We start from the raw sequence: 21,806 nt of genomic DNA on the forward strand, positions 1-21,806 counted from the left end.
CTCCAAGCCTGGTTTTGGAAAGCTCACGTTGGTGGCAGCAGGCGGCCGGGAGACCAGCAGGCAGGGAAGGCTGCCCTGTGCTCAGCTGCGAAAAGACTCCAGATTTTATTTTTTTTCAGAGAATCTTTCTTATTTTGCCCCTTCCAAAGCCACAGAAAACCTTCCCTACCTCTGTGCCACGTCAGGTCAATTAGGTTATTGTTAATTATTAATTATCACAATCATTCGCCTTAATATTTTGCCTCGCCTCCTGCACGCTCCCAGTGCTCCCTATAGCTTGATGAATGGCAGCACAGGGGAAGCACAGTCACTCCTGATGAGGTAACCAGCCAGAGCACCAGATGATACAGCCTGGGAGAAGGAGGAAAACATGGTGCAAAAGTCCTTTATTTCAGAAAAAACCACCTTGCCCCAGAAACCCTGCTCGCCAGAGCCGAGCTGCCATATGGCGACACGGCGCGTGCCAGCAAAGGTGCTTCAAAACGTGTTCCTCTGGCTCAGGCAAGCGGTGGAGCTTAAGGACTTGGAGCGAAATCATTCGAGTGGGAATGGTACCGCTGAAGGAAGGAGGAAAAATCCTCCCCGTGGTTTGGCCTGGCTGTTTGGTGGGAGTCAGGAGAAGTCAGAACAAGACTTTGAATTGCGCTGGGCTGCTCCTTCCCTCCTGGCACGGCTTGGCATCGTCCCCGCTCATCCAGCCTGGGGGTCCTGTCCCCCGTGCACGTGCCGTTTGGGTCCTGTCCCCGTGCACGCACCAGTGGGGTCCCGTCCCCGCGCTGGTGCCAGCGGGATGCAGGGCTGCAGGCTGTCCTCGGGCAGGGGTGGCTCTCTGAGAGGTAAAAAGAAGGGTCGGAACTGTTGCAGGCAGGATGGCAGAAGTCACTTCTGCAAGCCGGGCCCTTGAACAGGCCCCTTCCAGCTACCCGTAAGAGATTTTTCAGCCAAATCAACTGGTTTTCGACAAAGCCAGGTGATTTTACAAGCCGGACTCCTGCCTGCCTCCACCTCCTCCTCTGCCTGGCTTTGACAGCGGCACCTCAAGCCCCAAACCCATCACTGAGCCCCGGTCCTTCCTCCTGCCGGGCTGGGAGGCTGGAGCCCGGCAGCCGAAGCAGCGCCGGGAGAAGTCTCCAGCAGCGGCAGCGGCGAGAAAATGGCCTCATTTCCACCCCGTATTCGCAAAGATTATGCAAAGCCTTTGAATGTAGGACTTCACGCGCTCTCCAGCAGCGCGCAGCCCCCGACGGCCCCGTTTTGGGGAGGCTGGCGGGCGCAGCGAGCTTGTTTGCCACCCTGATTAGTCAGCACTGCTAATTATAGCCACGCTTTTCCTTCTTATAGCTCTTCAAGCGCCGTTGGAGTAATAGGGAACAACAGAGGCGCTGAAATAAGGCTGTGTCCGCTCGCTGCGGATAAGATGCCGGTATAAATACGGGGATGAATTTCCAGCGGTGCGGCTTTGCACGCCTGTCTTAGGGGGTCTCAAGGCAATGAGCTCACGGGTTTGCCAGCTCGGCCGTGGGATGCTTTGGCAGGAGCGGGAGCTAGGGTGGGAAAAGCTCATGTGATACAGAGAGGTAGTGACATTTCCCCAAAGAAAAGAAATAAAGCCGATTTTAATGCTTTTAGAGAAAAAAATGATGGAGAATTGCATCACATCTATTTTATCAAACATGTCCCAGGTGTGGTTTTATTACAGCCCGTGATGGATAACAGAGGATGCCCAGACAGGCTCCCTGCACGGCCGTGGAGCCGGGGCAGCGCCGGCAAAGCCTCCCGGCATCACCAGCCATCGGCGATGGCTCGGGGCTCGCCGTGTAGCCCAGGGGAACCAAACCCAGCTGCCCACCAGCTCAGTCACCTGTGGTTTTCAGGGCATTTTTGGTTGCTGTTTGCAAAACCAACACGCAGTGGCGAAAATGCTGCAGGTCTGTCCGCTTTTGCAGATTATTGGCGTCGTAGTTGTTCCTTTTGGTGAGCTCTGTACCACCCGTTATGTCTGTTAAACAGCAGCCCTTGTGCAGACTTTGATTACCGGTGGGCTCTGCCTTGGACGACCAGGTCGTTAGTGATTGCCACCCGTAACCCACCCAGGCGTTGATTAGCTCCGCAAAGACCTGCCTATAGAAACAGCTGCAGTGAAGCAAATCAGAGACAGGGATAGAAATTCAGCGGCTCCCAAGTCCATCTCCTGCGTGCCAGGCAGCCACTTGTTTTTTAACCAAAAAAGCCCAGTTTCAAAGGCAGGATACGTGCTGGGGGAGGACCGTGTGCGGTATTTAGCACTGAGCTTCCTCCCAAGGGCCAAAAGCCAAGGAGGAAGATGAGAAACGAAGATGGGAAACGGCAAGGGAAAGCCTTCTCCTTGCTGAGCGGCATTCCCAGGTGAGGCTGGTGGCCTCTCACTGTGTAATTACAGCTTTTGCTGGTGACTTTGACTAGCTTTGATTTTTACTCCTCACTACTGAGACTGTAATTTGACTATAGATAAAGCACACTTAATATAATGTCAAAATGTTCTTGCAGATACCCAGGGAGCTCAGAACATTATATGCGACTACGAAAGGCAGATGCTCAAATACTACAAACATGATGTGCAGTAGCGCATCCTCCCAGATGCAACGCCACTTGCATTTGGGGCAGCTCTGGAGGCGGCGTGCCTTGGTTTAAAAATGGCCAGATAATGTCCTTTTTGTCACCAGTGCCTTAAGGAAACTATGACGCCGCTGGTTGCCCCAGCACAGACAATTTCCCCTTTCAGACAGACAGACAGATGTGCCGGCCCGTGTACAGCTGCCGAATCACCGCTGAGAGGCTCTAGGGGCATCCTGAAACGAACCCCCAGCTAACAGGGAAATAATCCGGCACCCGGTTGCGTGGACGGCGCATCGGATGGTCTATGTCCTCCTCGGTATGGGACCGAAGGGAGAGGAGCCAGAGATGTGTTGGCGCAGCCCTGAGACCTCTTCAGCCCATGTTGTCAGCCGGAGGGGAGACCCTCCCTGGGGACACGGTGTCCACCGGCCAGCCCCGGGCTCTCGCAGGAGGGCAAGCAGCCCCGATTGCTGGGCGAGAAGCCCGTTGCGATGAGCGCACGGAAAGAGGGGACTTCTCGAGAGGAGGGGGATAATACCTGCCGGGGACCGGTACTCGCTGTGGGATGTAGGAGAAGCATCCTGCGATTGTGCCAGACTTGGGGTGGGATGTTGAGGGGAGGAGCTGAAGGTGGGGAAGGGAGGCAGCAGGGTGGTTTGGGATTACCAGAGCCACTGTGGGGACTGGGGATCAACCGAGAGACCCGGGTGTTTGAGAGTGTCCAAGCGAGCGAGACTGCAGGAGGGGTTGGGTGCTGGAGGGAGCGGGAGGTCCCAAGCCGCAGGGTTTGGGGTCAGCTGGGACCTGTTGGGGTGTGCGTGTCTGTGCAAGAGGCAGCTACAGATGAGATGATCCGAGGACCACGCTGGGGCAACTGGGTGTCTTAGGGGACTTACTGGAGGGTTGCACAGGCTGGACCTGGGGGCCCGGAGCTGCAGCAGCCTCCTTTCCACCACGTAGGGGATTTGGCAGCCCCTGGCAGATCCGTTTGGTGACAGCAGGACCGTCCCTGCACAGACCTGCGGCTGCTCGTGGCCCGTCAGCCTGGCGGGGCTGAGGCCGCCCGCACTCATCTCAGGGGCCCTGGGTGGGCTGCGTCCCCGCAGAGCACCTCGCACGGGCCGTCACAGCCCCTTCTGCCGCCACGGCTCGATCCAAGCTCGTCTTCCGCGCCCACCTGCCGGCCGAGGCAGCCGCCGAGGGGAGTCAATCAAAGCTCCTCACCCGCCTCCCCTTTCCCCGGCGGTGCGTAATTACTGGGAGCGGGAGCGAATTCATTCAGCTCTTCGCTCAGATTTCCTCCGCCCCTTTCCATGCTGCTCATGTCACTCGGCGCACAACGGCGCTCAGTCACGCGGCCGGCAGCCCCAGGTAGATGACGATTCCAGTCCCCTGGGATGGGGCTCGGCCTGATTAAGAACCCAGATGCTCCTAACTGGGGCGATTGGGTTCAGCCAAAACCCACCGATATTCACCTAAGTGTCTTTGCGCATCGGGAGCTGGAAATCCTTCCCGGCATCGAGCTCGCTGCACTGCCTAGCTACAGCCTGGAAGAGAGAAGGGAATGAAAGAGTAAAGCTGGAGCGTTATGAAACCAGTAGGAAAGGGGGGAGAAGGTGTAGCTGAAATATTGCGGATCCGGGAGCTGAGCATCCCTGCTTTGAAGATCCTGCTCCCAAGCTGAATCACGGAGCCATTTGTGGCCGGAAAAATAATTGTGTCTTTGGGATTTGTTCCTTTCCAGGCTGATCCTTTCCCAAATAAGTCAGGAAGGAAGCCTTGGGGGTGGGTGGGTGGGTGCCGCGGTGCGGGGGACAGACCCCCGCACCCACCGTCCTCGGGCAGGTCTCCCCACGCAGGAGGGTGGGTGCCGGGCCGAGCAGCTCACGCGAAGCCCCCAGGTGTTGATCCTCCTCATCCCAGCTTTTACTCCGGCCGGAGGGAAGCCCGTGCGGGGCGAAGGCTCTGGGGTGTGATGTCTCCCGTGCGGGGGGATGCATCTGCCCCAGCCTGGTTGCAGAGGCCCCCCCCGAGCACCCCCGGCCGCCGGTTCCTGGGGGTGCCAAGGGACCGGTGCTGCTGTCCCTGAGCGTTGTCCTTGAAGAGCGGGGCAGCCGAGCCACGCCACGCAGGATCACCCCCCCCCCCCTTCAGATCCGCCGCGTCCCTCGGCACAAGCGGTAAAAATAAACCTTGCCCGGCCGCCTTTGCGAGCCGCCGGGGCCTGGCCGGCACCCAAGCTGCATCCGCAAAACGACGCAGGTACGGAGGGCCCCGACCTTGGGGAGGTGCGTCGGGGCGGCGGGAGAGCTCATGAATGAACGGCGGGGCGGGCGCGTGCGCGGGTGCGTTGCATGGGTGCGTTGCATGGGTGCGTGCATGGGTGCGCGCACCCCCTCGTGCCTGCGGGTGTGGACGTGGATGTGGAGCAGGGAGCCAGCCTTGTTGTTATTCTGATCACAGCGGCTCTGATTCACAGACTTGGATCATGAATATAAGTGAAGACTTTGACGTCAGAGTTGAGATTTATCAGCAGATCCAATGGGGCAGGAATATTAAGTGCAAGTCGATGCCAGCTATCTGCCAACGTTATTAGCAATGCTCACCGAGGAATGAGGCTTAACACCAAGGACTGGAAGGACTGGGAAGGAAAAAAATAAAAACGGGGGGAAGCAAGCTGATCCTCAAGCATTAAAGCCAGGTAAAACAACAACCCCCGGCGGTGGCGGCTGCCCCCCGGGCTGGGCTGCATGCGGGAAGGGGCGATGCTGGGGGCCAGCGGCAGGCAGCGGGCTGCAGGCAGACCCCCCCTGACCTTCACACCTCGGCTGCCCGGCTCGGGGTGTGTGTGTGTGTGTGTGGGGGACGACGACACGGATTTACTCTGCAAAGGGGGAGCGTGCCGAGCAGGGCAGGATCTTGCAGCTGTTTGCGGAGCATCCTGCACCAGTCTTTTCCAAAGGAAGGGAAGGGAGGGAGAAAGGAGAAAGTTAACGCAGGCTGTCCCTTGCCGCTGCCTTCTCGTTTCATCAGCGGCTCCGCATACATGCAAGGGCTGGCCTATTAATAGTATTTATTTTTACTCGCTGCACGCAAAAAAGAAAGGGCTGCGGGGGGGGGGGTGGGTGGGAGGGGGGAGGAGGGCGTTTTGCGCTATAAATAGGCTGCAAAAGGTAGCCGTGCCCCGGGGAAGGGAGGAGGACGGGGCAGCGAAGGGGGGGGGGTGCGGAGGGGGGGTGCGCAGCGGCTGCGGATCCTGCGCGGGGCCGGGCCGGGTGCGGGGCAGAGCGCATGGAGGCTGCTGCCGCCAGCGGAGCGCTGAGTTGTGTTCGGCCTCAGCCCGTCGGGAGGAGCGGGAGCTAGCGGCGAGGCTTCCCCCCCCCCCCCCCCCGGGCGAGGGGTGCTTGGGGCGGACGGGACCCCGGGTCGAGGTGTGGGGGGGCGGAGGGTTGTGTGTGTGTGTGTGTGTGTGTTACTCCCCGGGGAAGCCGCAGTCGGGCTGGGGGGAGGAGGACGGGGATGCGCCCTGCGGCGGGCGGGGGCGGCCCGGTGCGGGGCTCGGTGCGGGGCTCGGTGCGGGGGTCCCCGGGTTCGCTGCGGTGGTCCCGGGGCTCGGTGCGGGGCTCGGCGCGGGGGTCCCAGGCTCGGCGCGGGGGTCCCGGGGCTCGGTGCGGGGCTCGGTGCGGGGGTGCAGGGCTCGGTGCGAGGGGCCCCGGCTCGGCGCGGGGCTCGGTGCGGGGGTGCAGGGCTCGGTGCGAGGGGCCCGGGCTCGGTGCGGGGGTCCCCGGGTTCGCTGCGGGGGTCCCGGGGCTCGGTGCGGGGCTCGGCGCGGGGGTCCCGGGCTCGGCGCGGGGGTCCCGGGGCTCGGTGCGGGGCTCGGCGCGGGGGTCCCGGGCTCGGCGCGGGGGTCCCGGGGCTCGGTGCGGGGCTCGGCGCGGGGGTCCCCGGGCTCGGCGCGGGGCTCGGCGCGGGGGTCCCCGGTGCCGGTGCCGGCCGCCCGCTGACGGCATCCCTCTCCCCCTCTCTCCCCAGCGATGCTGCACGGCCCCGCCGCCATGGGGGAACCGTGGCAGCCGCAGCCGCAGCAGCAGCGGCTCCCGGGGCTCGGCAACGCCTCGGAGCCCAGCGCCTGGCCGTCGGCGGCGGCGGGCGGGCCGGGGACGGCGGCGCCGGGCGGCGGCGGCGGCGGCGGCGGCGGCGGCGGCGGCGGCGGCGGCGGCGGCGGGGTCGGGGCCGGGGCCGGGGCCGGGGCCGGGGCCGGGGGGGCCGTGAGCCCCTGGGACATCGCGCTGTGCGCCACGGGGACGGCGGTGGCGGGGGAGAACGCGCTGGTGCTGGCCGTGCTGTTCTACACGCCGAGCCTGCGGGCGCCCATGTTCCTGCTGATCGGCAGCCTGGCCCTGGCCGATCTGCTGGCCGGGCTGGGGCTGGTGGCCAACTTCGCCGTGCGGTACCTGCTGCGGCCGCCCAGCGAGGCGGCGGAGCTGGGGGCGGCGGGGCTGCTGCTGGCCGCCTTCTCCGCCTCGGTCTGCAGCCTGCTGGCCATCACGGTGGACCGCTACCTGTCGCTGTACAACGCCCTCACCTACCACAGCGAGCGCACGCTGGGCTTCACCTGCGCCATGGTGCTGCTGATGTGGGTGCTGTGCCTCGGCGTGGGGCTCCTGCCCCTGCTGGGCTGGAACTGCCTGCGGGACCAGAGCGCCTGCAGCATCCTGCGGCCCGTCACCAAGGACAACGCGGCGGTGCTGGCCGTCACCTTCCTGCTCCTCTTCGCCCTCATGATGCAGCTCTACCTGCAGATCTGCAAGATCGCCTTCCGGCACGCTCAGCAGATCGCCGTGCAGCACCAGTTCATCGCCACGGCGCAGGCCACCTCCACCCGCAAAGGGCTCTCCACCCTCTCGCTCATCCTCGGCACCTTCGCCCTGTGCTGGATCCCCTTCGCCATCTACTCCTTGGTGGCCGACTCCAGCTACCCCGCCGTCTACACCTACTCCCTGGCGCTGCCCGCCACCTGCAACTCCCTCATCAACCCCATCATTTACGCCTTCAGGAACCCCGACATCCAGAAGTCGCTCTGGCTGGCCTGCTGCGGGTGCGTCCCTTCCACCTTCTCCTCCAGACCAAGGACATCCAGCGACGTGTGAGGACCGGGCGCGGAGCCCGACGCGCTCCCTCGCTCTCCTCCTTGTTCCCCTCTGTCGTTATTGTTTCCTACCGGGGGGAACCCCGCTCCCCCCCTGCCCCCCCCGGCCAGCACATCTCCTTCCATGAAAAGGCGGCCAAAAAAAGAGAAAAAAAGGGAAAGGGAAAAAGAAGGGGGAAAGAAAGAGAGAGAGTAGGATGAGAATGGTTTCCTTTAGAAATGTTATTTTCTTACACATTTTATTTTTTATTTAAAAACACAAAACACACAAAAAAAAAAAAAGAAAAAAAAAATTTCTCCGTACGATGGCGTTTGTCTCCTCTCGGGGTAAGGAGCCAGGGAAGCAGCGGGCTTGCCCGCCCTGGCCGGGTGGCTTCCACCCCCCCCGGGGGGCAAGTCCCACAGGGTGTGGGGGGGTCGGGGGTCGGGTCCCCTCACGGCGGGGCTGGTCCCCACGCGTGGGGTTGTTGTGCGGGGCGCCCACCCCCCTAAAATCAGGTCTCGCAATGCTATGCAATAATCCGGGGGGGGGCCGGGGAGGGGGTGGCGGCGTTCAGCACCGCCGGGGCGGACAGCTCCGGCTCGGGGCGGGGGGGGGGGGGCGGCCCGGAGGAGCGCAGGGAGCTTGGGGGGGCGGGGGTGGAGGGGACCTTTTTTGGGGGGGGGGGGACGGACACGATGCCTCTCTGTTTGCGAAGCACTTAGAGAAGTTGCGGGGCGAAAGGCACTTTAGGGTATGGCTGTCGGTTTGGGCTGTCGCAGGGATGGGGGTAGCCGGGGAATACATATACCCCCCCCCCAAAAGAAAAAAAAAGAGAAAAAATTTTTAAAATGGTGACGGCGGGCAGGGTGGGGGCTCACCGTGTCCCCCGAGGCTCGGGGGAGGCCGAGGAAGGGCTCTCCTGCCCGGTTTGGGGGCCTGGAGTGATGCGCTCCCCCGGCTTGCGCTCGCTTCCACACTGAGCCTTTCCGGGGGGGGGGTGGAATTTCAGCCAAAGACGGGTCCGGGCTTGCTGGGGTCCCCTAGAGGGGAGCCTCTGCCATCACACGTCTTATTCTGGATGCTACCAGTTTGACTTGCTTCATTAGAGAAGCTAGGGTACCCTCACCCCCCTCTGCTGTATCGTGTGCTTTGTGGTGTTAGTGAGGCCATGATGAAGTGTCCTTTAGCTTGTGCTTTCTTTTGGCCGCGGAGTGGAATAGGGCATTCACCTAAAAAGCAAGCGAGAAACCAGGCAACCTTCAGAGAGATGGCAGAGCTTGGGGTGAAACGTCGAGGGTGGCTCAGGGCAGAGGTGGTGGGCGCTGCTTTGGGGCCTGGCAGGTGAAGAGCTCAGTGGTTGCAGCAGGAATCCCCCCCCCCGGCCAGCTGAGCCTGGCGTCCCAAACATGTTGCTCTCCTTTAGAGAAAGATGCTGTCATCTCCAGCCCCCAAAATGCCCCTCTTCAAAGCAGGAGCTAGGTTCTGCTGCACCAAACAGACGATGGTTCCTATCGACACCCCCGCCACCAAACCACAGCATGGGTACGCCGTGGTTTCGTGGCAGACAGAAATGTTCGTGCTTTGTGAGGCTGTGGTGGGTACGAAGCCGCTTTATGGCTGGGTACAGACACAATTGTATTTTCTCTCTGGATCTGGGCAATGAATTTCTCGCTCCTCAGAGCTAAGTGCACATGAGAAAGCTATGAGTGTCCAAAGTGTGCCTGGGGCTTGGACTTATTGTCTGCCTTTGAAAGGTGGCCAGTCTCTCTTGGGTTTTTTGTTGGGTTTTTTTTTCATTTCTTTTCTCTTTTGAATACCTTTGGCAATGGGCAGTAGGCACAATGTTGAATCAGCAAATGTTTAACAGTAAATATATATATATATAAAAGAAAGAGTCATATATATAAGAACACTTTTCTCTGCTCATTTTATTTCTTCTGGTTTCTGTAAGTGCAGCCAGGTCCCTGCAGTTCCTCAGTTTGAAAACTCAAGACAGAGTTAGTTTAAACCATTTTTGGAACATTGTGAACATTTTGAAACGTTTTTATACAACCCTATTTAGAAGACAGTATTTGTTTCTCTGGACAGCTCATTTTGTATCTTTAAATTAAATATAGTATTAACTAATCAGCCCTAGAGAAACCTTGACATGAAAAAAGTGGCATTTTTCTGTGCTTTCCAGTCAGTTCCCTATTGCTGAAGATTTTGGTTTTAACAAGGTTCTTTTCAGAGCTTAATTGTATACTTGAACCTCGTCACAGTTCGAAGGATCCATTGATAAGCTTTGACAAAGGCATACAAGGGTCAGTGGAAAATAATTTTCCCCTGTGGCCCTCCACAGCAGTAGGAGAAAGATTTGGGCTATGAGGAGCTACAGCTGAGGATACGGCCCCTACCAGACAGCTAAGTTCCAGGGGCGGTGGAGATGTCCTCACTGAAATGCTTGGTACTCGCCCAGACACATTTACAGCAACTTTGTCCCAGGCAAACTCTGCTGCCTAAATTCTGGTCTTTGCACTAAGGAGACTTCCATTCTGCTGCACTAATCCAACTCACAGTCTGTATCAAGATGTTGCGCGAGTATATTGCATGCTCGGGTGTAGTATAAAATGCCGATCCAATTTTTTTCAAGAGATGGTCTGGGATCTCTCTCTTGGAGACTGTTAAAGGCAGCCGTGGAAGCTGTTAAAAACACTTGATAGGCTTCAGGAAAAGTCTCAAGAAATCTCCTCTAAAGAACATTTTGATAAATTGGCATTTTTGCAATCTTTCCACTAAAAAAAAATATGTATTTTTATAGGTGTTCTTTACTTTGCTGTTTTCCCTCTCCTTTTTCATGAGTGGAAAGAGGGGAAAACAAGGAGAAGTGAGGAAGAAAATAACCAGGTATGAGTCCACCTGCCACGCATCTCTGACCATTTTACGGCACCTATGCTGTGGAGAGTTGTTTTTTTCCTAAAGAAAATATTTTACTGGAAAAAGTTTTGAGTGACAATGTTGGACTTCGGTGAGGACGTTGGATGTTGGAGCCTCCTTATGTTGGACATCAGGAGAGCTAACTTAAAACCTTAAATACTTACCAAGTTAGTAGCTGTGTGCAGGATGGGAATGCCCTGGTGTCCTTCAGTGCTGGTTTGGGATGTGTTTAGTACAGAATATAGGGCCTGACTTTGGATGAGGTTGTGGTGCCATAAAGAAGGAGCAGCTCCCATGAATGTGATGGTGTCACACGTGGATGGGGCACCAACTATAAGCGGAGCACTGGAAAACAGAAAGCGTTTTCCAGCACAGTGAATCCTCCTCTGTGGATTTGCTGAGAATCAAAACCATCTGCAAACATGGTGAAAAGAGCCAAGCAGCCCCTGTCTAGGTCCTGGGCATCATGAGAAGGACACAGAGGAACCAGAGTACTGCCCATTGTTCTCCATTTTCTGGGATTGAATGTCTTGGTAAAACTCCTCCGACTGGGATTCCTATGTCACAAGTCATTAGAAAAGTTGAGGTCTATAAAAGCCATTGATTTAATTATTGTGCTTTTCAGATGAGGTACAAGGGGACAGTGGTAGTTCTGCAAAGCACAAGGTCTTTAGCTGGTGGAAATTTTCAGGTGTCCTTCGATTTCCACAGAGCCTCTGTGGCCACTCCAGGTGGAAACAGGACCTGCTTGGAGAGGGCTGGTTGGCATTTAGTTGCGAAGACCTCCGTGTCCTTGCCCTGGCGAACAGCCCAGATTTTGCTATTGTACCTTCAAAAACTGAGCTTTGCAAATAGCTTTTGATAAAAGATGAAAGGCCAGAGCCTGGCCCTGCTTACACTTATGTCACTTCTGGACCCTACAGGAGCTGGCCTAGATCTACAGCAACAGAAAATTGGTCCTGAGCAATTATACGAGGTATCTAACCAACCCTGAGCCTATGACAGAGATCAGCATAGCCAGGGAAATGAATCTGCTGCTTATTTGGTCGATTTATTTACAGGTTTCTGCTTGCCTTTGGCTTGTCTACCATGAGCTGGTGGCAAGCAGAATATGGGTATGAAATGCTTTCTGTGTCGGTGGTTGGCTGGTTTTAGTTGAGGGGATGAGGAAAGGGTGAGGAGGAGAAAGGAAGAGAAAACATTCCTCAAATATGCTGTGAAAAGGCCAGGGACACCGTTGGACGGGACGTAACCACAGCTGCACAAATGCCCCGAGTTTCATGGAGATGTGCTAGGGGTGGGTGTGAGCTTGTGCATTTACAACAAGCCCTTGTCCCTGTCCCAGCGTGTTTCAACTGAGAAATTCAAAAACAAGCTAATAAAATGCAGAGACTCTACCAACAAAGTTGCTTAGGTTTTTTTTTCCCTTTCCATTTTGTTCAGTTTGGGACTTTGAGCAGTGAAAACATCTCTTTTTAGCCAACTTCTTTTCAGTAACCAGCAGTAAATGTCTCAAGGATCTCAGTTCTGATGTGGCAGCCACAATTTTTTCGTCTCAAAGAGTTTTAATTGAATTTTGAATGAAAACCCAAGAAACCATTACTGTTCTCAGTAGGTGATGAAGTACCTCTTTCTTGTAGAAGGATCAAATTTGGGGTGGGGAGGTCTTTAAAAAGCCATTGATCTTGGTAATCACTTGTATTGGTGTGTACTGACCAGCATCGACAGCTCACGTAATTGTTAACAGTTAATTAACAGTTCACTTTTAATTGTCAGGAATAATTGTTGAATGCACATGGTATTTCCTTGTAACTCCTTTCATTCGCGCGCAACCTTTTCTCTCGGTGAGGCGGTCATGCTGCCGTACAGCTGATGGCTTCGTTTGTACCATTTGTACCTTTTCTGTCAACGATGCAGTTGCTGACTGCAAAATCCCCCGAGAGCCGCCCTTCCCGCTATCCCTGCAACCCCGGGAACAGAGCTTTCCTATTCCCATTGGAAAACTCTGCAATACAGAGCATTATAGAGATAAAAATGGATTTTCAGTAGAGAAGACCCAAATCAGAAGGGGTGGTCCAAAGCTCTTTTGTCCCTGACTTCGAAGGATGTGAATAAATTGTCTCCAGCTTCAAGGGTAACCGTTGCCTTCACAAATTCTGCTCGACGTCAAACGTAATTGTGTCTAAACCAAGGTCATTCCTTCACAATTTGAGCACGCTGCAGCTGGCAGGAGGCTGGATGTCTGATGGCACATCGTATCAATAGACACTGAAATCACAAGCACGGGTTTATGACCTTATTGCAGGATCTGGGAGCTGGAAAACATCTGGCTTGTCCCAGGAAAAGCTCTTTTCCAACTGGGCAGTATCTGGCTAAGGATGAGACATAGCGCTGGTGGCTGCTGGCAAGGCAGGCGTCCTTTCGAGTCCGCTGCAGCCTGGCCTCTTGGCTCTGCCTTGCCTTTCCTTTACACCACGTAGAGAAGGACGAGGACCGGGCTCTTGTCTAATGTCCCGTGTGAGTAGGTCAGAGTCAGGCCCCAGGCAGGATAAAGAGCATCCTCCCTAGAGAGCGACTCCTCTAGCTTGGAGGGAGGGATGAGTTTCTGGTGGCAAAGCTCAGCGAGAGACTCAGTCAGACTGGGGTGGCCCAGGGCCAGATCCTGCTCTGCGGTCACCAGCGTGGCCCTGCAGTTGCCCTCCTGAGGCTCTGAAACCCAGATCAGCCTGGCCAGGCTTCGGGCAGCGTCCCTCAGAGTCAACTTCGGCAGCGCAGACGGGCAGAGCAGGAGTCCATCGTCCCCGTTCCCAATCCTGCCTCCCGTCCTATCTGCTTCCCAGGAAAAGGCCATTGCAGACCAATTAAAACAGCAACTTATTTTGATGTAAGTGTTTTCATTAGCCTTTTAACTTGACCGGGAAAGTTGATCTCAAAGAAAAATGTACAGTTATCATTCAATTATGGTTAAATCAAGCCCCTTCAATGCACTTTATGAATGAGTGAAAACAAATCAATGCTGTTATTGCACTGTATCTCTATTGTGTATAATATTATACATTCATCTGTAAGAGTAATTTATTTTTATTACTGTAAATAAAACTGTTAAAGTGATTTGTCAAGCGGATATCCAAAAATAGGGGGAGGGGGGGTTAAAATTAAAACATTTGAAGATCTGGGCTCCTGTCCCAGGTATGTGCCATCCTGTGCGTGTCTGTGTTTTTATTTCAGCTGAAGCGAGTCTAGTACAGGTTTCTGCTTTCCCTCGCCCGGGGTCTGTGTTTCCACTTGGATCGCGATGGGCTGGTCGAGGATAAGAACTGCTGGAGACATTGATTGTAGGGGTTGGGAAGGAACGGCTCCTGCCGCTCGGAACCTCCAAGCACGAGGATGGAGACTTTTCCATCAGCAAGCCATCCTCTGCCCTCTGATTAGCCAGGCGGTCAGGGATTAAATACCCATGGGAATGAATTGATCTTTGAGAACTGGTTTCTCCAAAAGAAGGGTTATAGAGAGATCACAGCTTTCTGCTGCTTCTTCTGTGCCCTGGCCTCTAATAGAGAAGGGAGTATCACAGAGCTGATAACTCACAGCAAAGGCAGCCAGCAAGGGCAAGCTGACAAAAAGCCAAACCCAAATCTACTTTAACCTCTTAAAATCTTTATTATTTTTTTTTTTTTAATTAGCACATGCATAAAGTGTCAACAGTTTGGGATTAAGATGACATTTTTTGAACAAATGTAGTTACAAGCGGTGCTTCAGATCATTCCAGGTTTCCTCTCTACACTGTACAGAAGAAAGCTCGTGTTGCGACCGACGTAGTCCCTACCTTTCCATCATCGTGTCACGACAGGCAGAACCCACAACACTGGGGAGAAATACACTTGTTCACACGTAGCAACTGGGTACGGTAGATAGATACAAGCAGCAACATCTACTCACCTATTGACTAAGTGCACATGGCTAAAAGACCCCATTAGACAGTGAACATCTCCTTCTTTTTTAATGTCAACTATATAATAATGGAAATCAAGTTATGGCCTGTAATGGGTGACCCTCCCATGGGAGAGATGCCCATCTCCTGTCAGCTGCTTCTATCAAACGGCAAGTCGAAGGAAATACAGGTAATACTTCTGCCGGTATTAAAAGAATGAGCCTTGAGCACTCCGGGAAGCCAACCGCAAGGTGCCACCAGGCTGGCACCTCTCTGTCCCCACCGTGCCACCCCTGCAGAGCTGGAGCCAACCTCCATAAGGACCGGCCCCAGCCCTGGCTCCAGGCTGTACGTATGATCAGCCGGTGCCAAAAGGGGGAAAAAATTGCTTTTAAAATGCTCGGCTCAAGCTGGCCGCTCACAGGTGCTCTATTTTAGGAGGATCGGTTGCCCCAGTGCTCTGGGAGGTCTCCCTAGCTTGTAGCTGCTGAGTTTGGGTAGTGCAGAAGGGTTTTTGGGGTGTCTGAGGTGCTCCCAGCCCAGCCTGGGCTAGCCTTGATCCCCAGGCTGCCGGGTGCGGGGCACAGGAGATGATCCATGATCCTCGCCTGCCTTCAATGCCCCCCAAAATAATGCTCCTGCAGCGCTTGGCCTCACCAGGAGGTGCTTGTGCTCCTACTCACTCCGAAGGCGATGGAAACCTGGCAGCGAGATGGCTCCTGCCCTGCCGCAGCAGCTGGCATTGCTCCGACAGCCCTGGGCTGGGGCAGGAGGAGGAGGAGGAGGAGGAGGAAGGGTCTCCAGCCCGAATGCTTGTCCCACAGCGGCAGCAATGCACGTACCCTGGAGCAAAGCCACCAGCGTGTGCATGTCCCACAGCGAAGCGGTGACAGGATTTGTCCCCTCCCTGCACGCCCACCGTGTCGTCTCGGGGACCGTCCCCTTGCCAAAGGTGCAACGTTTGCACGTGCACCCGGCGACGTGCGGCTGCCGGAGCACGTTTCCCTTGGGTTGGCCAAGATCGGAGTAAAAGCTGCTCCCAAAACTCCCCCTTGCGCAGCCGCGGGGGTAACAGCCCGTGCGCAAAGAAGGAGGAATCCCAGCGGATACCTCGGGGTCTGGGCAGGTCCAGGTTTCCACCCAGGTGAGGACAGGCTGAGCATCAGAAATGCTTGGAGACGTTCTGTCCTTCCCCAGCTCGACGAGCCCACCCTCAGCCCCGCGAAGCCCCGTGAAGCCCCGTGCTCCTCGGCGATACAACAGGGACCTCCAGAAAAGGCACTTGTGTCAGTAAGGAGCTGCCCCGCTGCTGCGGCCTCGCTGCTCTCCCGACGGGAACACCGAAGCCGAGCCCCGCGCGTGGCACGGCACAGCCGAAAGCGGAGGGGACGAAAGCACCAGCAACGCTTTAGCATCAACCCAAACTCACGCCGGGGATATCCTGTGTCGGATTGCCCCGGGCAAGTCGAGCAGCCCCCAAAATGAAGGAAGTCTATTAAGGTGAGGAGCCATCAGCCCCGAAATGCTCCTAAAATGCATTTTGGAGAAAAAGGTTTCTTTCTGGTGGGTATTTTCTCTCTTTTTCCTTTTTTAATCTGCTCTGATCTGAGATGAAAGGCACCACAAAGAGAGGCCCCATTTGTGGAAAACTGGTCAGAACTAAGGGTAGACCTGAAACATCCCAGTATAAAAATAATTTTGGTAAGGGTGATGGTTGATGCTCATAACAGTATGATTTTGGGAGACCTGGCAGGACTGTGCCAAAGATGCGCCCGCTGCCAGTGGGATGTCAACAACTCCTCAACGTACATCGAGCTCAGAGCCTACTTCGTTTCTAATGCAAGATCTTTATGGTTGCTTGTTTTTTTCATAGCAAGAAGTGACTTTCTAGGGAGTAAGTGTTCCCAGCTGAAGCATCAGGCATCCGCAAGCACCAGTAACAGGTGAAAATCAATGGGATTTGAAACACTGGAGCTGGGGTGGGGCCATCAGGGACAAAAGCACGTCCTACGGTGGTACCTCCTTGTTGTACTGTGGGCTGGTGTGCTGCTTGCTCTGTTCTTAAATGCTGGTTTTTGAAAGCGGTTATGGTGATAATAGCTCCATTTTTTGGTGGCTAGCTGGGAAACAACGCTGGGTCTGAGTTTCCCTCAAGGTCCAGGGGAAGGTGACAGAACACGTTTTCCTTCTGGAAATCACGTGTCAGTTGTTTGGGTTTTATTTGGGGTGGGGGGTGTTGTTTGGTTTTAGATTCCTCAACTGAGTTACCCAAAGTCAAAGGGTAACTTTTAAATTGTTCACCTTAATGTACCAGCATGGTTTATAGTCTGTGGTCTGTGAATGGTCTGGAGGAGCAGGTTGCTGGAGCTGCTGCCTTCTAACTATTGAAATACAGCAGTAACAGCTGTGCAGCCTGGTTTTCTGCAGTTAGTTCACATCCTTCCCTCTCAGGTCTTTATTCTGCAGTATGTTTTATCTTTATTGTGTTTGAGGGTCAACGCCAAGATCAGAAAAGGGCCAATAAAGATAAGGGAGAACACAAGCAGGCTGCCCTGGCTGATGGGCAATGCTTCGGGGCTGTAACCTGCCAGGATGGATCCACAAGTAGTGGTGCTGCAAGCCTGAAGGAGGGGATGAGGCAGAACTACAAACATGCCAGGTTTGAAGAGCTGCCCAGCGAGCACCTCCACCATCTCCTGGCCCAACGCAGGGTCACAGACAGTGCTCCTCTGATGTTTGCCTCCCTGCTTCTCAAAGCCTTCCCATGGTAGAGCCTCTGCGACCTGTTTCAGGGTTTCTCCATCCTTACTTTGAGAAAGCTTTCCCTGAGATCTGATTCAACTCCTTTCTGCCACAACTCGATCCCGTGCCTTGCGCTTTAGTCCAACACATGCATGGAGAACAGGTCTATTCTCCTCGCTGCCTTTTGTGGCTTTGCACAGGGTTTTACCTACCTGAGGTTTTTCCTGTTCGGAGCAGTGGGAGTGTAACCAACCTAAAATGCCAGGCTATTTTCTTTCTATTTTGTTCCCTCCTCTCTGCGTTCTTAATACTTTCTACACAGCTAAGTGCTAGAACTACTGCTGGGCTGAAAGTCCCCCAGGGCCAACCCAGTCCCCTGGCATTGCTGCTGTGGGAGAGGTGTGCGGGGAAAGGCACACACTTGGGTTCACAAGCCCCCAGACACAATAGCCAACGGCAGATTTAAGCCTCCTAAAAGCAAAAGACTACAGAGGGACCTCTGGCTGCTGCTCTGGAAGGTGGCACCTAGGGGAAGATCTCCATTAGGAGAGATGCCCATGGGAGGGCAAAGCATCGGTGATCTACCGTCGTGTGCCACGGAGATGTCTGTGGCCTCAGGGCCCTGTACCAATGTAAGACAGACCTTAGTATTGATAATGTCAAATCAACATTGCCTTCAGGGGACACCGAGGACAAGCATGCCCCATCCAGGTCTTGCCTGGGGATTTCCTGCAGCAAGAGCCCTAGTGACAACACCAGGATGGTGTTCTCCTTTGGAACATCGTAGTGTCCTCCTCCCACCCTGCCTGTGGGCACGGTATTGAAGGCTTTGGGGCAAACCCCTCGCTGAAGTTCTCGACTGTGGTTTTTTCCTTCCGTCCCCTAGAAAAATGCAGGCACAATTCTCACCTGGAGAAAGTGGAGCTTGAGAGAGTGATCCTCGACAACCTGGGGTTTGTTAAAGGAAGATCAGAGTCACAAAAAACCACTCCCAACCTTTGACTCTCAAAGACTGAAATACTTCAAAGTCTAGGCTTGGGTATAAGTGCCTGTGGGAGGACAATTTCTATGAACTTAGAGGCCATCGCATGAATTGCACGGGCAGCTCTAAGTGTCGGCAGGTAGCCGCAAGAGTGCACCTGGGCATGTTTCTTACCACGCGTGTGGTCATCCCAGAGGAGCACAGCTGTCTGGGGACTGGGAAAGACCCACCCCAAGGGCACGGCGACCTATTCGGAGACAAAACCAGCATGTCCTGGCACTCCCGTACTTTGCTGAGGCACTTCTGCGTGGGGATAGCGGAGGGGCAGGAGAGCCTCACCGCTGGCTTCAGCGGGGGGGATGCGGTCGTGGTGCTGGTCGTGGGGTCACCGAAGGAAGGGACAACAGTCCTCGAGGTGCTGCTGACCAGTTGAGGGTAAATTCATGGGTGAGTGAGCATTTGAGTCTTCTAAAGTGCAGTGCAGGTTATATGGTCTTTGCTGTAAACTGTAAACTCCTCAGGACAGAGTCCTTGCCCTTACTTGTATTTTTTATCTGTAAAGTGACATGCCACCTGAAAAATCCTTACCTCTAAATAACAACAACTACTACTACAGGAAAATAGGAACTGTGGTGAAAGGAACAGCCTACGCTCCCCCTGCCAGCATCCCACGATGGGGAGCACTTCTCATGGCCCTCCATGGTCCATCCACAAGGAAACGGCATGGTGCTCCTGCCAGCCAAGCACCTCCGGAAAGCACCCTCCAAAATACTACCTCCAGTGCTACGACCTGCCTCCCTCCAAGTGAAACTTCCAGTTATCGTTCAAGCTGAGGTGTTAATTCAGGCTCTGTTCCCAGGGGAGTCTGCAAAGCTTCTGTTCAGGCTCTTGGGTGTCTTGAAAAGGAGATAGAGATGGAAAAATTGGTGGGAGGAAATTTGAGGGCTCTTACATGAAGGGAGCTCTCTCTGGAGAAGCTGCGTTCAGCCTTATGTTTGTCACCAGAATAAAACCTTCCTGGGATAAAATAGCTGCAAAAGCAGGAGGTCTCGTAGGATGTGATGCTTGCTCCTCCCTAGGTCTCTGCCCAGGGTGGAAAGTTAGAAACTACCCAATCCCTTCTTCCTTCAGGACACTGATCCTCTAAGAGCCACCAGTGTCAACAGCCAGCTCCAAAGCTCACTCAAAATCAAGGAGACACCTGAGGGTGCAACACTCAACATGAACGCTGCCAGACTTCCACCAACTTTCATGAAACTTAAGCGAGACCAGACTTCACGCCTGACGTAGCCCTCACAGGCAATGACTGGTGTACCATGGGCACGGTGGTCCCCATAATGTCCCTTTTCAGATGAATCAGAGGTGTCCTAAGAGGTTCCTGATGGACCTGAAGAACTATAGCCTTCCACTAATATCTCTAAGCAGAACCAAGCTGGCTTATTTACTCTTCCACTGACTCTGGCCCAATTCATTTGTACACACGCAGGATATACTTCCCCCTGTTGGCAGCCTTATTTATTATTTTTAATCTATGCCCGTAAACTGGCGAGTAGGAGAAAGCAGATAAAATAGAAAGAGGATCTCTCAGGAGATTGGTTGGGCTTGTTAAATGTTTGGCACTCTGCGATTATCTGTTGGCAATGAAATGCCACTGCTATATTTTAACATGGAACATGATACCTTAACGTACAGGAGAATCTCCTCAGCCCACTTCTGGTACACTTGAGAGAGGAGAAATTCAATCATCTGTGACCTGGATTGTATTTTTAATGGTTGCCAAGCTAGATAAAATATTTAAATATTCACTTTTATATCGGCCCACATGAGGATTTGAGCATTTCAGGTTGTGTAACTGGCCTACTTTTGGAAGAGTATATGGAAATTGGCACATATGTACAAAATATTGAGTACGCAGCATATGGGTCAGACAGCCAGTGTTAATTAGTATGGCACAACCAATTCCAGCAGAGCTAACCCAGCCCAGCCCAACCAAGGAGTTAGTGTCACTTGTGTCGGATTTCATAGGTCACCTGGGTAAAAAAATAGATGAATGCACCTAAAATAAAGATGGTCGACCTCAAACGTGGCTGAGTCCCTCAAGCAAAGGCACTGAGGATGTTGGCCTGCCAGCGGAGCTGGCCTTGCAGGAATGGCTGTGTCATGAGATTGGGGCTCTCGGTGCCACCATGGGCTTGCCTGCCTCGAAAGAGAGTTAGGAAGAGCAAGGTCTGCCACGATCAGACCAGAAATGGGTGTCTACAGCCCGCACTGACTATACAGGTTACTCCTCCACCAGCTACACGAGAAACCTGAGCAATGAGCTCTGATGTAGACATCTCACTGGGGAGAGGCGACCTGTGGATCAGCCCCATCCCTGGTATCGAGACAGCTTCAGTGGAGCTGAGGCAGTTGAGATCCCTGGAAGAGCTGGATCGTGATGTCTTCGAGCAATGGGCAACGCTGGGAGGTTATGGTCCTGCCGACTTGCGTTGGAGTTGAGTGCGTGAAATGGGCTTGTGTTATCAGGGGCTGGGAATTTCCTTAAGCAGAATATAAAGAGGGAGGATGTGCTAGGATGGCCGAAGGGGAGAGAGTGGTGTAAGAACGTAAAGGTGCGAGGAAATGGGGGTGAGCCTTGGTACCTGCACCCCTGAGGCTCCCAGCTGTGCATCCGCTCTGCAGATGTGGCTTGTCCACAGGGCAGGCAAGGCTTGAGTTATGTGATTGTCGAGCGCTTTGCCATGCAAAGGCATCGATCCTGATAGTAGCACGGGTTGACTGACTGCTGCCAATCCCAAGCATAGCAAAGTTGCTGTGAGGTGACAGGGAAGTGGGAGGCTACAGGGAGAGTCCTGACCTGCCACACACCGATGGTGTCCTACCGGAATTATCACAGTTTCATGCGATACGCACTAAGCAACTAGTACACGGAAAGAAGGGACCCAGCCTTCTAGCGGCACTCTGCTCCTCTCCAGTTCCCAGCAGGATCAGCTCAGCCTTGCAGAACTGGGACAGTCACAGACCCGAGGGACGAGCCAGCCCCACGTGTCCCATAGCCCCTTCCCTGCCGCCACGTGCTGGTGGGACTCCCCGGCTCTGCCCGAGCCCCAGCTGGGTCCCCGCAGCCGACTCTGCAGCCCTTCAACCACCGTAACAGGTAACAGCACCTCCGACAGCCCCCTCTCTCACAAAGGCTTATGACTCTTTCTAAATTATCCAGATAAACCCCATTTCTCTTCACATACAAACAGTACGGTGATCGCGTCTATATTAATAACACTCCACAATAAGTTCTACCAGGTGACTGCTTAAATGTTGCTCTGAATTTTGACAAGACTTTCTTCTGAACTTGCTCCAGACCAAACGCCGGCTGCCTTGCCAAGGAATGCCCGTCGTGGGTGGCTCTCTGCCTGGGCGGAGATGCCAGGCTTTGGCCAAAAGCTTTCGCAGCCGGTTCCCTGCATCTCAGAGGGTCCGCATCGGAAAGGAGAGCTCTCGGTGAGCACCG

General features: G+C 54.6%; 1 protein-coding gene across 1 annotated transcript; it reads left to right on the plus strand.

The window, feature by feature from the left end:
* Positions 1 to 5,889: 5,889 nt before the first annotated feature.
* On the plus strand, positions 5,890 to 8,006 carry LOC142043181 (G-protein coupled receptor 12-like). The gene is made up of 2 exons (XM_075054042.1): positions 5,890 to 6,026; positions 6,628 to 8,006. The coding sequence occupies exon 2, from the start codon at positions 6,630 to 6,632 to the stop codon at positions 7,743 to 7,745; it is 1,116 nt and encodes a 371-aa protein (XP_074910143.1). The 5' UTR covers positions 5,890 to 6,026; positions 6,628 to 6,629; the 3' UTR covers positions 7,746 to 8,006.
* The last annotated feature ends 13,800 nt before the right edge of the window (positions 8,007 to 21,806 follow it).

The sequence above is a fragment of the Buteo buteo genome, chromosome 22, assembly GCF_964188355.1.
Source record: "Buteo buteo chromosome 22, bButBut1.hap1.1, whole genome shotgun sequence".
Lineage (NCBI taxonomy): Eukaryota > Metazoa > Chordata > Aves > Accipitriformes > Accipitridae > Buteo > Buteo buteo.

What these genes read in the sequence shown, in the direction of transcription:
- LOC142043181 (XM_075054042.1), top strand. Translation starts at nt 6,630, where the DNA reads ATGCTGCACGGCCCCGCCGCCATGGGGGAACCGTGGCAGCCGCAGCCG.